Here is a 17023-nt window from a genome sequence, read left to right on the forward strand (position 1 = left end):
GTGAAATAAGAAACCTTCCAGGTAAGGAAAAGCTAAAGAAAGTGCTAAAGGAAGTTTCTTAAAGCAAAGGAAAATAATATCAACAAGAAATTTGGATCTTTCATAATAAAGAATGGGCAACAAAAACAGCAAACATCTGGGTGAATATAATTGGTTATTCTCTTCTTGAGTTCTTTAAAATAGATTTGCAAGTTGAAAACAGAAATTTGAATATTTGATAGGGATTGTAATGTATGTAGATAACTATAATATAAAAAGAGTGGCTAAAGGGACCTATATGGTAGTAAAGTTTCTATATTCCACCCAAAGTGGTAAAATATTAGATTCTGAATAGACTATAAAAAGTTAAATATGTATATTTTAATCCTTGACCAAATCATCCAAAAAAAAGTTCTTAAAAGGGGGGGAATGAAGTCAGGTACAACAGGGGGCTCACAGAAGGAACAAACAGAAAGAAAATAAAACAGTAAACCAAAACCAAATATATCAGTAATTACATTAACTGCAAATGATCAAAACACACTGATGAAAAGATGCATTTTCAGAATGAATAAGGAAAATTAGACAATCATATCGCCAGTAACCCCTGCTTTGTGACCCATCTCATTTTCACGGAGGAAGCAGGGATTTAGAGGAGAAATTAACTGGCTCAAACTTCTGCAGCAGCTAGTTTTGTGTAAGAATTTTCCTAACTTTCTGTTTTATCACCTGCTACTTTTACTGAATATCCTCTTCTAGCCTTTCAACATATCACTGAGATTAAAATAAAAAATAATAATAATGAGGGTGGGATGCAACCCCGAGGCTGCATCCTGCTGGCAGGACTGAATATAGAGGCAAAGATGTATGAAAGGGCGTCCAGCTCTACCATGATCAGACTAGGTCTGAACCAATTTCTAGTCTCTTCTGTTGGAAAATAAAGGAGCAAGTTTTCTCAGGTTTTTCCCAAGAAGAGTTGGCTGGCATTGTGACAGAGGCAGAGAGAGTGCGCTGGTTTCCAGGGGTGTGTGTGTGTGTGTGTGTGTGTGTGTGTGTGTTCTTTTGATGCACGTTGATTACATTTACCAGGCTCTGAGCCCAGGAAGTGGAGACAACCTGAAATGAATTTTTAACTCTCCTGTCTCATCATTGGGAAAACATAAGTGGACTTACTAACCTTGACAAGCTGTGTTTCTGAGGGAAATGATGAAGGCAAGAACAGGAGAAATACAGGGTGGATGGGATTAAATGGTAAAATACTGCAACAAACACCACTGAATTCCTTAGCTTTCTGGCGCACACACAGAGTTCTCTTTTCTTGCTTGTGACAAGGTCAGTCCATGTGTATATGGTATGGGAAGAGTGGTATGTTGCCTTTTGGATTTCTAGAATATAGTAGTACTGGACAGAGAAGAAAATATCAGGGATGACAATTTTGTTTGCAGGGGACAGGCACTGAGTGAAAGTCCAGAAAAAGCTATTGCAACTTAATTTTGTCCTGGGAATTGATGATTGGTTCCAAGACAGTGAATCACAGAGACCTCGACTCTAGGAGGCAGCTCCCAGCCAGGACTGCACTTGCTGGGGAAAGTAACGGAGGAGCCTTCCATAGCATGTTCACACCAGACAGAATGACATTGGGAACCACGACAGCAGAGACAAGAAGTCAAGCCAGTTTTCTGCAAAGGTCCAGGTCACAGATGCCCTTGATGATTTTCAGAGCTATTGTTTCGAGACAGCAGCCACACTCTACTGACCTCATCCAGATCTAAATATCTTGTGCAGAAAGTAAGCAGTCATTTTATGGGGGTTGATGTGGACACTGGCCGGCAGTGTCCACGTCATCGTGGATGACATGAGTCATTCACACAGACTACCAAGGCTAGTTAAGGAAAAGGGACAGCATAGCTTTTCTCTCAAGGGGAGCAAAAGCAACCGGCCTTTATTAGGTTTCTCTCGGCACATTACCTGATGGTCCTCATTGACTATGCACAGGTTGCTTTAGGTGGTTACCTTTTACAGAAAACAAAGCAGTCAATGCTGCTAATCACATCACAGAAGAGGGATATTTGCAAATGAAAAGGCAAAAGTGGTTGGACCAGTTACACTCCTCTTTGGAAGGTTTAGCATGAATTTTAAGAAGTTATTTTACAGTAAATGTTTGCCACAAAACTCGGTGAGGGAGTTTTTAGCAAAAAGCGAGACTCAAAGCAGCCTACGCACATTGCAGACCTGATTCCTCACAGGAGAACCTATCGGTGGGTGTTGGTCCCGTGCATCTCCAAGTGGGAGCTGGGCCCACACCACGCAGAATGGTCTCCTACAATGGGGTGATTTAAACTAACATCCCTCTATTCAGAAATGCCTTTGATTCAACTCCAAGTATATAGACAAGAGCTTAATATAAAATCAAGTTTTTATCAAGAAATCTCTAAATATACCCTTTTATCATCTCTAGATGCCAGACTTCATCACGGACATTGCACTGACTTGGCATCTATCTAACAACATCCGCTGTTAAACTGTCTAAGCCTCCTCAAAAAGGGAGTCTTCTATTCATATAGTGATTGACAACTTACCAGTTGCCTGGAAATCCAGACTCATCCAGCTTAAATAGTCACTCACTAAACCATCAACAATGGTTTTGTAGGAGTTCCTTTAGTTGAGTGGTTCTCAGCTGCTACAGATGAGAATCACCTGTTTTCACTTTAAATTAATTACCTTGGGATTTGAGGTGGAGAAAGGAAAGGACTTGAACCAAAGTAAATCTAATATGCAATCAGTATTAAGAAATGAATACATTCCTTTGTCCTCTTACATATTAAAATTTATATTTATCAAAGAAAAGACCTGGATGGAAAAGACCTGACAATTAAGTCACCTTATGCATTCTAACGATTTAATTGTTGGACTTTTTCACCTGAAAGAAAGTTGCATGCACCTGACCAGAACTTGCATTGAGTCGTAGAAGCAACGGATTGGGAAAGCAGGAAGAGAGGAGAGCTAACCCCTCCAACTCCTGCTTTGAGACCCAGGTTCCAGAGAACTACACACCCTGCATCAGAGGAGTAAAGAGCTCAAGCCAGACAGCTATGTTGGCTGTACTGAATGGGCCACACTCATTTGTTTTGAGCCAAGTCAGAGAAAGTTCTAGCATTCAAGATGGGGTGTGTCAGTCACGCAAGTCAGTGTCACCTTTGTCCATAACTCGTCCTTAGTTTGTACATGTGCCTAGAAGTGCCACCCAGGCTATCTGACAATAGTGTGGGTGGGATTCCGCCTCAGCGTGACATGAAATAGGAGTGTTAAGATAGCCACTCTCTTACTTAACTGGATATGCTGAGCCAACCCAGTCTGTGTTAGTTTGTTCCATGGGTATCTGCCCAAGGAAAATAACTATTCAGAAAATTAGGGGAAAGGTGTAAATGAGTTAGGAGCTAAGTCAGTCACACAAGTGGCATGACAATTTGGAGAGGCACAGGAGTGAACACTTGAAGCAAGGGATGGGACTGGAATCGGTAGAGACCAGCCAGAGCACAGACCTGCTGACGCATCATTCATACCTTATAGATTTCCTTCAGTGTGTTCTCCTTGCTCGTGTCTTTGTGTGCTTCCTGAGTCACCTGAATATTTTTAGACAACGAACAGCAATGAAGAGGTAGGGCTAATATAGACATGCACCACACAATGACATTTAGGTTAACGACAAGCCATGTATACGGAGGATGGTGGTCTGTAAGATTATAATACAGCTGAAAAAGTCCTATGACCTAGTGACACCTTACCCTTCCTGAGGGCTTCGTGCCGTGCATCACGGTTTGGTGCAGGTCTCAGTCACTAGTGGTAGTGCCACCTGCTAAAACTGGCTGGGCCCCAGTGAACCTCCCGCAGGCATCCCTGCTTTGTACACTGGCATTAAAACTGAACCTGACTTTTGTGGGTCTTATTCCAATTGCAAGATACCTTCAGCAGTAACTACTAGGAAACACTGAAAGAAAAAAGAGTTTATTATAGGCCCTGGAGCATACGAGGGGTGCTGAAGGGAACACAGTGGGGAGAGACAGAGTGCCCAATGAGTTGGCTGGAACCAACGTGGGCCTGGAGTTTTGCTTTTACTGGAATTTTACTCATGGGCCTAAGGCTTCAGAAACTAACTCTTTATTAGTGAACTTAAACAAAAGAATGGGAACTTAAAGTGTCGGAATAGAAAAAAGCAAGAAACCCAAAGGGTCAGTTATTAAAATGAAGTTTTCCAAAACTAAGGGGCCCCAGTGGGGACAGGTGGCCTGGCCCTTTATCTTGTCTTGTGGCTGGTGATGGGTTCATTCCAAATAGCCTCATGGAACTGGATGTCTCTGCAATCACAGCTAACGCTGGCATTTGCACTGCACAAAGAAGTGCCAGCTGTCAGAGTTTAGGCTACAATTGCTCAGCGTTTTTTGTAGTGATGTTGTTGAGAACAAATCTGTGCTGCCAGTTCTATAAATGTATAGCACATACCATTACAATTACCTCCTGTGTTTGTGTAAGTAAGGACACTCTGATGTTTGTGCAAGGACAAAAGGCCCAGCAATGCATTTCTCAGAAGGTATTCCCATCTTTAAGCAGCAGGTGACTGTACATGAGTGTGTATATAAGGGACATAGCACAGCAATTTAAGTAATTCATTAGTTTTGCCTTCTAGAGCAGCTTGCCAAAGGGGTTAGAAAAATAACATGACAATACTGATAACATTCAAAATTCCTAAGAAAAATAATTGGAAAATCTTGTACTCAGAGGATGTATATTACTGTCAAATAACCTCCCCTGAAAAAACAAACACATAAGGAGGTCAGTGGAAAACCCAAAGAATTTTATGGAAGAAGGTCACCCAAGGGTCAACGCCTACCCAAGTTGTTACTCCTAGACAAAGGCAAACAAAAAGCATACCAGGTCCTCAAAGCCTCAGAAATGTTACCAGTTGAGGAACTTTTTGCCACTGTACACTGAGCCAGAGAAGAAAACTTTGAATAGGAATTTGAAGAGATCTGGAAATAATTACATGGTGTGGCAAAAGTAGGTTTAGAGTTGTAAGTGGGTTGTGAAAGAGTTTAGTTTTGTATTATTTATTAATTGCTGTATTATTTTCCATGTGAACAACTGTAAACATACTTTTGCCATGCCCTTTATTTAAAAAAGTAAAATTTAAAATCACAGAATAAACTAATGAGTCACTGGGTAACTAAGTAATAATTCTGATTAGTAAAAGTCATGTGTGTTAGGGATTGCTAGGTTAAAGTAAGAGTGACGAGGAGAGGAGTCAGAATTTGCAATGGATTGAAACCATGTTTCCTATGGGAACACATATTTCCTAAGGACGAAGACCTTCCACTGGAATGATTGCCTTGGAAGCCTAGCCTTAGTTAAGTGAAGTGAGAAAAGAAATGCATTGTGCTTAATCCATAAGAACAGATTGATTGGATCACACAAAATTAGATCTGGTAACACAAATTTAAGTGGAGGATTCATGATCAATCACTGAATGGAAATATTTTAGTATATCTGAAAAACTCTGAATAATGTGTCTATTATACTTTATGTTTCTCAGACTTATTAGATTAGAATTATTCTTACCAGTCTGTTAACACACCTCTGCTTTAATTTCTTTCATAGAGACAAAAAGGTAAAAAAAATAGAAATGAATGTGAAAGTTGAAATTTTTTTGATGAGGTTGTCAAAACAGTGAATGCAATTTTATAGCATACTGTTACATATATACATATCTCTCTCTCTATATATATATATGTTACACATATCACAGTATTTATATGTAAATTATGTATAATATCAAGAATGAGGAAGTATGGAAGTGTTTTGGACCAGCTGGATTATATCAGAAACATCATGTTGTATTGTGCACTCCAAATTAGTGGAGTTTGTTTTGAGTAAAATAAACATGGTGGTAAAGAAACAAAATATTTAACATATCTCAAAATATTCCACATGAATAGAGAATACTTGAAGAGAAGAGTGAGAAAGAATGACAGTGATCTTCATATATCTGTAAGACTTTCTCCTATGGAGGAGGAGAACTAAAGTGACCTTGAATAGCCCTAGGGATGAAATTTGAAACAGTGGTTAGAAGCTACAGAACAAGTTACTTCATGTCAGTAAGAACATTATAAAACCAATACAGCCTACAAATGGAATAGGTTGCTTCGGGAAATGGATGTGTCCAACATCACTCAAAGTAGTCAAACATATGCTATCACCTGTAGAGAAGATTCAATTGCAGCACATATTGCTGCCCCAGGTTTATGAGGTCCCAAATAGTCCTGAGTTTTAGACCTGGAATGACTGCTTGAGTGACATTTTAAGAAACATTTTGTAATTTTCTAATCTAAGCAGTATTTTTATGGTTATGAAAAGTGTAGATAAGAACTTCTGATTTAGAATAGCCAAAATGCACTTTCTATTCTAAATAGAATAAAAATTCTGTTTCTAAATAGAATAGAATATTCTATTCCATGCTCTGTCATCCTCGTCAAACTGCATTGGACATGCCCTGACTGGCATGGCTCAGTTTCTTAGGTGTCGTCCTGCAAAGCGAAAGGTCACTGGTTGGATTCTTGATCAAAGGCATAACCCATGCCTGGGTTGTGGGTTCAGTCCTTGGTCCAGATGCATACAGGAGGAAATTGGTTGATATTTCTCACTCACATCAATCTTTCTCTCTATATATTTCTCCCTCCCTCTCCTCTCTTTGGAAAAATGAATAAAATCTTAACTAAATAAAGGCATTGGACAAGCCAGATACATTGAGTTACTGTCGAATGGACCAGTTTTGTTTAAAATTGCAGCTGTTTCTAGGTTCCTCAGTGACCTACACAATGCCTTTGGCATAGCAGGCATTTAATAAGGCAAAGGAAACTGAATCTTCACAACCTTTGTTGGTAACCCTGCTTTATGAAAATGACTGTTATTCATCAATATTTGCATTTCTCTGCCAGTTTTTAGACTATCCAATGAGCTGTGATAGGAATTAGATACATTAACAGACAATGGAGATTTGTTTTTGTTTGCTACTCAGCATTGATTTGTATTTCCTCTTAATAAATCACTGTGAATTTCACTCAAATATTCACCACTCATCTATGCAGACCTGTAACTTTGGAAAAAATACATCTTATTACCTACAAGTCTAGGAAAAGGCCCTGGTTCACTTAAACTAGTCAACATATCTCAAACATGTATTGTCATGTATTGGCAAGTATTCCTGGCCACAGTGGTTTATTCAATTATGGACAAATGGCCCAGATTGGGAGATTTGAGGAGCTGTTTTCAGGGGGTGTGTTATAAGAGAAAACAGATGATATAAACATGTGGTGTCTGCAACTTGTAAGAGAATCCCTGGCTCCAAGAGAGAAGTTAGTATACACGAAGGTAGAAGAGCTGAGAGAAATACAGACAAAGTAAGTCTCAGTGATGATGCTGTGAACCTCCCTAGATGAAGGCCATTTGGTTTGGGGAGTCTGTTATGAAGCAACCGGAAGTATCCTAACAGATACAGAGGCTCAAACAAATCCAGAGCACACTGACAAAACCGAGAATAACTTTTTTTACTCATCTCAACTCGGCTTTTTCCCACCTCCTCCTCTGAACATTCTTTCCTTGTTTCATTCATAAGTATTTGCTGCGTAAGTCATGCCATTCATCTTCATAACTTTCCTCCAACCTATTTCCTCTCCTGAGGGCCCCTTCTTGTCTCTTATTACTCAGTAAGAGCTAACCTTTCTCAGCCCCTGTATTCCCTCTAGTTTCATTGTTGCACCATCAGCTGTATTCAAAATCTTAGTAACACACTTATTATAACACTTACTTCTGAGTCTTCACTATTTATTTATGTTTCTGCCTTTCTTGGATTTTTTGAGACTATAATTTTGTTTATAACCCCTAAACTCAACTGAGCTTCCATGTGATAACTTAAGAATAAATGAATGGCTCTAGTTCTTAATCCTAGAAAGTGAAATATCAGGTTTACAAGTAGTTTCATATTTAGAAACTAACTTTTAGTTTTGATTGCTATGTTCATATATTTTTGACTTATTACCCACCTATAAATCCATTTTTGACCTTATAAGGCATGGCACTTCTTCAGTGACACATTACAGGATAAACGAATTTAAAAAACAAAAAGGAGAGACACTTCCCAAAGAAATTTAATGTAAAAAAAGAAAGTGCAAGTATTTTGTGTACATGCATGAGCATCTCAAGATTTTAACTGCTTTTTAATTCAGGAAGGTTTGATGTATAAACACTTTACAAATCTGATCTCAAAAAGCAATGATTTGAATAATCTGAGCTTTAATGCGAAAACAAAACATGAATTTGTTCAGTTTCTCATACAACATATTTATTAAACATTTCAGTGTCAGTAATTTCTTAAGAGTGTAACATTGAACCTTATAATGGAGCTAGTACCAATTCTAGTCATGGGAGTATAGTCTGGACTTTTGAACAACTTTAAATGAAATGAATGCCACTGTCTTTTCAGGTTGTGCTTGGAGCGAAGACAAAGAAGCATCAACTCATCCTTTCCAACTAATAAAACATCGAATGATGCAATTTTATGACATTACTTTATGCTATTACCACAATGTTAAATATATTTTTGCTTCTGCAATGTTCCTGAAATTCAATATATCATCTCTGAACATGACCAATTTTCACTCACTTTATATTCCAAATATTATACATTTAACTTGGGATTCAGGAAAAGTTGTGGGAAGTAAAGATCAGCATTGAACATCTTTTTCCAGTTCTCACTCATAGATTTTCAATTTGCTAGGACTTATCATGGAGCCTGTTTCAGGAAGGATAGGTTTTCAAGGTAGCTTTTTAGAAATAAAAAAATAGTTGGCTCTGAATCAAAGAGGGGATTCAGAAGCACTGAAGTTCCCAAGGGGCATGTGCTTTGATTATTGTTCCCACCTGCTTCTTCTTTTATTACAAAGTGGCAATTTCTACTATCATTAGAAATATACATTTATATATAAAGTTTTACATTCAAGTCTCTTTATTTTTTATTACCTATGACTAAATACCACAAATCAAATAAAAACTCTATATAATATATCCTTATTTCAGAAGCATAGGTATATATACACATTTATATTTGTAGAACAATCCACCATTTTAAATGTTATTCTGATTTTTAAAAAATGCTATTTACAATTTATGACAGAGAAATAATCTCAGCCTTTTATGATATTAAAATGAGTGGGGCATTTTCTGTTTGAATGTGTTTCACCTGGTGCAGATGAAATGAAGCGACTTCATGAAAACCCATCATGGAGCAAGGCCTTGTAGATTAAGTCATGAAAGTGGATAGTAGATTTGCTATTCCTGGGTCTGTGTTTTAAAAAAATTTCCTGTTGATGTAGTCGTGATTCTTCACCAAGAATCAGCAGTCCTAAGTTAGGACCTTCAAAGTTTCAGTTCACATTAAGCCATTCTTGATCCTTTCGGTTTGTCTTAATGCTCTCATCTCTTGCTAGTGCAACCAAAGACCACCAATCTATATACAACACCTGTCTGCAGCATTGCTGTTTTCTAGGATTCATCTAAAAAACTCTCTGGATTACAGAGCGGTCCTTGATCAAGCATCACAGTGTGCATCAAGTTGACGTCTCTTCATGGGGCCAGTTCATCATGGCTAGAAGTGTGCTCCAAAATTCACATGTGAAATTCGAAACCTAAACCATTACTGTGACCAAGAATAGGTTCTCTTGCTGTCTTCCAGTTTCCCGAGGCACAACCATTGCTGAATTAGCGAATTCATTGCTGAATCCAGCACCCTTTTGTGTCTATACCTCAAACTTCTGGCTTAAAGACAAAGTTAGGTATATTGACCACAAAACTATTTTGTGGAGACTCAGACGTTTTTTTTTTTCTCATTCTTAAGCTCACTGATTTTGAAACATGTTACAATTAGGACTCTCAGAATAAATGTCTTAACTTGTACATGCATAGCCAATTACAAAGCTTTAGTAGAAGTCGTATTTCTCCTGACAATGCCTCAATGAATTATTATTTTTTATTTATAACAGTTTAGTTCACTTATAGGAGAATAAATGATGGATGAATTGAGACCCAGAAATTGGAACAATAAATATGAAAGTAAATAACTCTTTTACTTGGAATAAACCTGAAAAATGAACTATTTAACTGGCTCATATTTTTGGAGGAAGCTAATTTGCCAATTTTTTAAAAACTTACACTGTGAATACTGACATTTTTCTATTACAGGTTTCATGTGCTCATAAAGTAAGCAACAGGTAAGCAAATGTTCACCTCTGCTCCAAACCAGTTTTTTTCAGGTAATGCGTAAAAGTAATATGAGGTTTCCAACTTATTCTCTGAAATTAATTGTGACTAAGACAAAGCAAATACCCAAACATTTGCCTGTGGTGAACATTTGCTTAAATGACATAGAGAAAAAATATACAAATTGGGTAGTTAGAACTTTACTTCCTAACTGCTGTCAGGATGGAGGCAAATGTGACCAGATAACAAACGAACAGCCACTGAAAATAGAGGGAAGGATGTTGCTGGAGATTCTTATCTCTATCACATTTTTCATAATATTTAACTGGGTTAAACATCATGAAGCCATCAGTGTAATGGATAACACTCTGTGAAACTGTCCATTTTTGTGTGTTCCTGATGAGTTTGTGGTGAGTGTATACATGTGTGTGTATGTATCCCCACAAATGCTCATGTTATTTCATGCTGCACGAGCCTGTGACCCACTTTGTAGAAGCCTCCTTTTATTTCTTCAAAGAAAATAAGGCTTTGTGCTTGGGATTTGTTTGGTCCTGGAAGTGACAGGTATGTTTATAATCCAGTCGAATCAAGAGTGACAAGGAGAAATACAATCAGATTTTTTTAATAAGGGCATTCTTTTCCTAGAAGAGCAACATTCCTTTTTAAAAAAATTAAATGTATTTGTTTGTTACTCTCCAAATATTTTGGTTAAAAATTATTTTTGAAAATTTATGTTCAAAATCCTTGGCTAGGTACATTACTTTCCTTCTTGGCAATTGATCAGGTAAATTCTTCCATTTTGTTTCCCGCTGACCTCCTGATAACATAAATAGAATACTCGGTGAAGTACACAAACCACTATTGGAGAATAATGATTGTGTTGAGTGAGAGAAACTACAGTGACCTTGAATACAGCAACCAATGGCAAGGTCATTGAAGTGAGGACCTAGAGCTTTTGCAAAGTGTATATATTTTAGGGAGTCAGATTTGGAACAGTACATGCTGGACAGGAGAGTTATAGGAGAAGTAACATGCTAAGTCTCCTCATTGATAACATCCATAAATCTGCATACATTTTTAACACTCTGTTTTGTTGTTTTCATTTGGATGTCTCTACACCATACCTGATTTGTAGGACTAAGAGGATCTATTTCCAAGGTAATTGAATAATGTTCCTTTCTTCTCTAATATTTTTCTAATACTTCATTATTCCTAATGACGCATTTGCCTAGTCTTACACTGAGTTTTCTTTCTTTTTTATTCTACTTTAAGCTTCTCTCATAACTGTTTGTTGAAAGTGTGGCTGTTAATTCCATATTGTTTCTCTACGCCCGTGAAAATCCAGTCTATTACAAGTACCCTCCTGTGTTTTAGGAGACACATTTATTGTCACCCAGACATATAAATGAGGATATATAGTAACAAACAAGCCACCTGCTTCATAAGATAGTAAATTAGGAAATTCACAGCCCTGCCTCCCAACATCATGGCAGAGTTTGGAAAATGCTGTACACATAAAACTCTGGTAAGTTACAAAGCCAGAAACAATTTGCTCTGACCAATTTTCTATGGTATATTTTCTTCGATAAACACCTCTTCCTTCTTTCCTGCTGCAAGAGATGGTAAAAAAACTCTAAGACAACTGGACATGCACCTACACTCTCAAAGGTGTCCACAAAGTTAAAAATCAGACCAAACAGTAAGAACACATAAATTGTACATCACTGCCCAGGCATGGTAATAGCGAAAAAAAAAAAAAATCCGAAAAGTTACTCCAGCCTTACAAAAAAGTTTTATCTAATTTACTAAAAAAAAGAGAGATCCTAAGTTAATACCTTTCGTAAAAATATGACATTCTCTTAGGAGAATCTAAAACTCTTTTTATGAAGGAATTAAGTCTGCTAATACCATTAGATTCAACTTGATGTTTAATGATTCCTTGTTATTTATTTTGGAGGCATCAGAAAAATCTATAAATAAATGTTCAGTATCACAGTTTTAAAGAAATCCTGAAAACAGGATGTAATCATGTGTTAATTTCAGATGCCTAAAGCAAATACAAAATCAAAACAAAGCACTCATCACAGCATTGTCCAGAGCTTAAGCTTTTTAGGGTATTACATCAATTTGTAAGTTCAATTCTCCAAAACCCTTTTCTTTAAGGTAATAACTTTATTTCATCTTTATCACAGTTACGTCTTCATTACAATTAGCCCTCTGTTAATTGTGCAATTTACTTCAATGTTTGTGGAGTCTCGATCTATTTTACCCTTGCTTATATGTGTGCTAATGTTTGTGCATGTGCATTTTCTACCACACTGCAACAGGAGAGCTTTGGTTCAATTTTCCTGTCCTACACAAAGGAAGATTGGGGGAGCCACTAGGTCCTGCATTGCCATTTTATTTTTCTCTCCTTGGGTGGATTTATTGGAAGGAAATGGGTAAAGGAGGGTGGGGAGAGAAAGGGAAGGGATGAGAGAGGGACAGAGGGAGGAGATCTCAGCTATGTTGAATCTTGATTCACGACTTTGCCTCCGTTCATGGTTGGTGTTCCAGAGCTTTTCCTCGAACGCCCTTGTTTTTCTCCAATTTCATGTAGTGATGGCTCTCTGTACATACACACTGGAAAGCAAAATGGCAATAATTACTTATCATAATTGTAGACATCAATTTGGTCTCAATAAACATGTCAAATTAGAGTTACTGTTTTGAACTCGTATCACAAGTTCTTCTCCCCGCAACAAAAACAAGTTTTAACCTAATAATATATTGAATGGATACACATGATCCTCCTCCAGTTGTATCAGTACAACAGCCTATGTCTTCTTCAACTGCAGATATATATGAATGGTTTCTGTTCTCTTATAGATAAGGCTTCCATCTTTACTGTCTATTAACCTCTATAATGGGATTTTCATCTAGGCTTAGAAGAGACATTAAGGGTATAACACTTAATAGACAGAAAAAGATATTTTGTTTTTTAGTCCATAATCTGTAATTCAGTTTGGATAGAAAAAAAGTCCTTATATGCATGTTTCTAAGCTAACCTCACTGTGACCTCACTGTAAGTGACATTGTGGTAAATTGAAATATTTATTGTCCATTTTCAGAATATCCTACATAAGAATATTCCAACATAAAATATCCTACATACATAGAGGAGAGAAGGCATAAAACAATAAAAAAAATCTCCCAATTTCTCCATTACTCCAGATTTCCTTCACCTAAGGTAATGAACACAGTCCATGGCTTCTTAGCTATTAGGCAACAGGAAAAGCGATTATGCAACCACGTTGTTTCAGTTCATATCTACACAAAGAGTTTGTTTTATCTTCCATTGTTTATCTGGCTCTGAAGCTCAGTCATTTGTAGATTATCATGGCTGCTGTTATATTATTCTACAGAAAGAACACTGTTTTTCAAGTCATTGTTATTATTGTAAAATACACTCTATCAGCACATTGAGTACATTAAAACAACTCATTACACTGTTGTGAGATAGACATGTGAGAGTAGAATGGCATATGAGACATTTCACTTAAATATCTGGGGTTATTTTTATCCTTGACTTAGAAACATACAGTTAAGTCCCTCCATGTAATGAACCCTCATTACAATGCATTGTTAGTCTGAATTTTTCACACTTGTTATTTCTAACCAAATAGCATCTTCCTTTAGGCTTTGCACTGGTACTTGAGACCTGAGAATGGCTGTGACTGAACAGATGTAATGTGGTAGGTAAGACACCAATTTGGGAGCCATGCTGCCTGGGTCCACATGGTTGCTCAGCCAATTTCTATCTCTAAACGTAGACACATTTTCATTTAGAAATAGCACTTCTATGAGGATGAAATGCCTAGCACATTGTATGCATTCAAAGATGTTTAAGAAAATGAAAGAGCTAATCTTTTCATGAGAATTTTGAATAACACATTTTAGAGAACATAGTGATAACTTGTTTTGGTTAAAGGCATTCTAAATTCAATACTAGATTAAGAAAACTAAGATACAAAAAGACTCTCCTCAGACTAGTTTCGTGATGAGGAGACAGATTTCTTCAGAGGCATTCAGTAGTAGAACTTCTTAAATGTTAATGTGCATTTGAATCACCTGCTATTAAAAATGCACATTCTGACCCAAAAGGTCTGTGGTGGATTTGAGATTCTGCATGTGTAATAAGCTGCCAGGTGATGCTAATGCTGGTAAAACCCAAACTACACTTTGGGTAGTAAACAATATACGTACAAATATGCCTGATAAGCACACCATGCAAAACTATTATGTATACTATTCAGAGACGTCCATTAGTAAGATTATATAACTTTCAAATGTACAACTCCATATCACTTGTATATTACATTGTGTGCTCATCACACAACATCTAGTGTCCTTCTGTCACCAGGTATTTGACCCCCTTTAACCGCTTCAACTTCTTCCCACACCCATTCGCATCTGGTAACCACCCTACTATTGTACTATTGTCTGCGTCTATCAGTTTTTTGTTTGTTCATTTGTTGCCTTGTTTTGCATTCCATATATGAGTGGCATCATGCAGTCCCTGTTCCTTTCCATCTGACTTATTTTGATGTGCACAATACTCTAAGAATCTTTCTTCATTGTCACCAAAGCAGTATTTCATCTTTCTTGCAGCTGAGTAGTATTTCATTTTATATATGAACCACATCTTCAGTCATCCAAGGCACTTAGTTGTTTCCATGTCTTAACTACCATGAATAATGTTGCAATGAACATAGGGTACATATATCTTTACAAATAAGTGTTTTCAAAATTTTGAGGCAGATACCCAGAAGAGGGATTGCTGGGTCACCTGGCAACTTATCCTTAATTTTTTGAGGACCCTTCATACTGTTTTCCATTCTGCCAGCTTCCATTCCTACCAATAGAGTATGAGCGTTCCTTCATTCCCACATTCGCCCCCAACACTTGTTATTTCTTGATGTACTGATAATAGACATTCTAACAACTTAAGTGAGGTGGCATCTTCTGGTTTTGATTTGCATTTTCCTTATAGCTAGTAAAGTTAAGCATCTTTTCATGTATCTGGTGGCCATCGGCAGGTTTTTCTGAGAAAAGTATCTTTTCAGGTCCTCTGATAATTTTTTAATTAGATTGTTCATTTTGTTGTTGCGGAGCTGTATAAACTTTTCATATATTTTGAGTATTAACCCCTTATCAGATATATTGTTTGCAAAAACCTTCCATTTGTTAACTGTCTTTTTTGTTGCTGTTGTTATGGTTTCTTTTGCTGTGAAGTAACTTTTAAATTTGGTGTAGTCCATTCATTTATTCTTGCTTTTATTTCTCTTGAATTTGGGGTCAAATTCATAAAATCATCTCTGAGAACAAGGTTCATACAATTAGTACCTATGTTTTCTTCTGTATATTTTATTGTTCCAGGTCTAATGATTAAGTCTTTGATCTGTAGTGAATAAACCTTTGTGTATGGTGTCAGATAACAGTCTAGTTCCTCTTTTTTTGCATGTGGCTTTTCATTTTCCCTGAGCACCATCTATTGAAGAGGCTCTCTTTTCTCCATGATACATTTCTGGTTCCTTTGTCAACAATTAGTTGCCTATATATATAAAGGAAAGAATAAACAACTGGGATCTCATCAAACTAAAAACTAGACATTAACCTTAATTGCTAGGCTTAAGTGATTAAAGCTTTTAAACAAAGAGTCTAAGAGCTTAGCCTTGATTGATGGGTTTAAGTGACTATGGCACGTGGGAAGCTGCCATTCCAAAATTCTGTAGCTTTTACATAAAGACTCCCTTCCTTTATCTCCAAATCTTTGCCTCTGGAATTTTGCCTAGAGGGTGGCAGCGGGCTACAGGACTCTGCTTGCTGTTCAGTAACAATGGCACTGAAATGTACACTTAAAATGGTAAATATTATGTTGTACACATTTTATACAACCTAATAAATAATTACACATAGTTTTTTTAAAAAAATCACACACACAGTAACAGGTGATCTGAGTATAAACTATATACAAAGAAGTGACTATTGAAGAGAGGGGTGTCCCATTTGTATGGGGAGGCCCAACAATCACAAATTCTCAAAATATTAGTCAGGAGTAGGGGCTTACGACTGTAAGTTGTGCTAAGAAAGAAATAGTTGAGATGTAATTGAAGGAGTGAAGGGTTGAAGAGAGGATAGCAGAATCTGATGAGAAAGAACATCTTAAGAGTACACGGCCTGATACAGTATCCATTTAGCCATATGTGATTACTGAGCACTTAAAATTTGGCTAGTCCTAATTCAGATGCACTGTAAGTATAAAATAAGCACTAAATTTTAAAGATCACACAGAAAAATAAAACATCTTTGTCATAATGTTTTGTACTGATTATATATTGAAACAATAATACTTTGGATATATTGAGTTAAATATATTATTAAAATGCATTTCCCATATTTAAAAATGATTACTGGAAAATTTAAAATTACACATATAGCTCATATTATTTCTGTTAGATAGTGCTGTCCTAGAAGAATCTGCTGTTCTGTGGAAGAGACATGCTTTGATTAGATCTAAAGCTATAAATTACTATTTGATGGGGAGGTTAGTTGAGGAAACTTCCTGACCAGGTTGGACCTGACCTCCACATGTAGACTTAGAAGAAGCAGGGTGTCATGAATGAAGAGTGCCAATATACAGTCATTTCTGTCGAGGGAACTAAAACGAAGCCAGAAGGCTAGAAAGGATCTTGCTGTA

General features: G+C 36.9%; 1 protein-coding gene across 4 annotated transcripts in view; it reads right to left on the minus strand.

The window, feature by feature from the left end:
- Positions 1-8301: 8301 nt before the first annotated feature.
- Positions 8302-17023, minus strand: part of FGF12 (fibroblast growth factor 12) — a 513666-nt gene continuing 504944 nt past the window's right edge. For all 4 annotated transcript variants that reach the window (XM_037039936.1, XM_037039945.1, XM_037039927.1 and 1 more), the window contains one exon: positions 8302-12906. In XM_037039936.1, coding sequence (XP_036895831.1) covers positions 12788-12906 — 119 coding nt within the window. In that variant the 3' untranslated portion in view covers positions 8302-12787. The remainder of the gene's footprint in view (positions 12907-17023) is intronic.

Source organism: Sturnira hondurensis, unplaced genomic scaffold, assembly GCF_014824575.4.
Source record: "Sturnira hondurensis isolate 20B ecotype Veracruz unplaced genomic scaffold, ASM1482457v3 Scaffold0000396, whole genome shotgun sequence".
NCBI lineage: Eukaryota > Metazoa > Chordata > Mammalia > Chiroptera > Phyllostomidae > Sturnira > Sturnira hondurensis.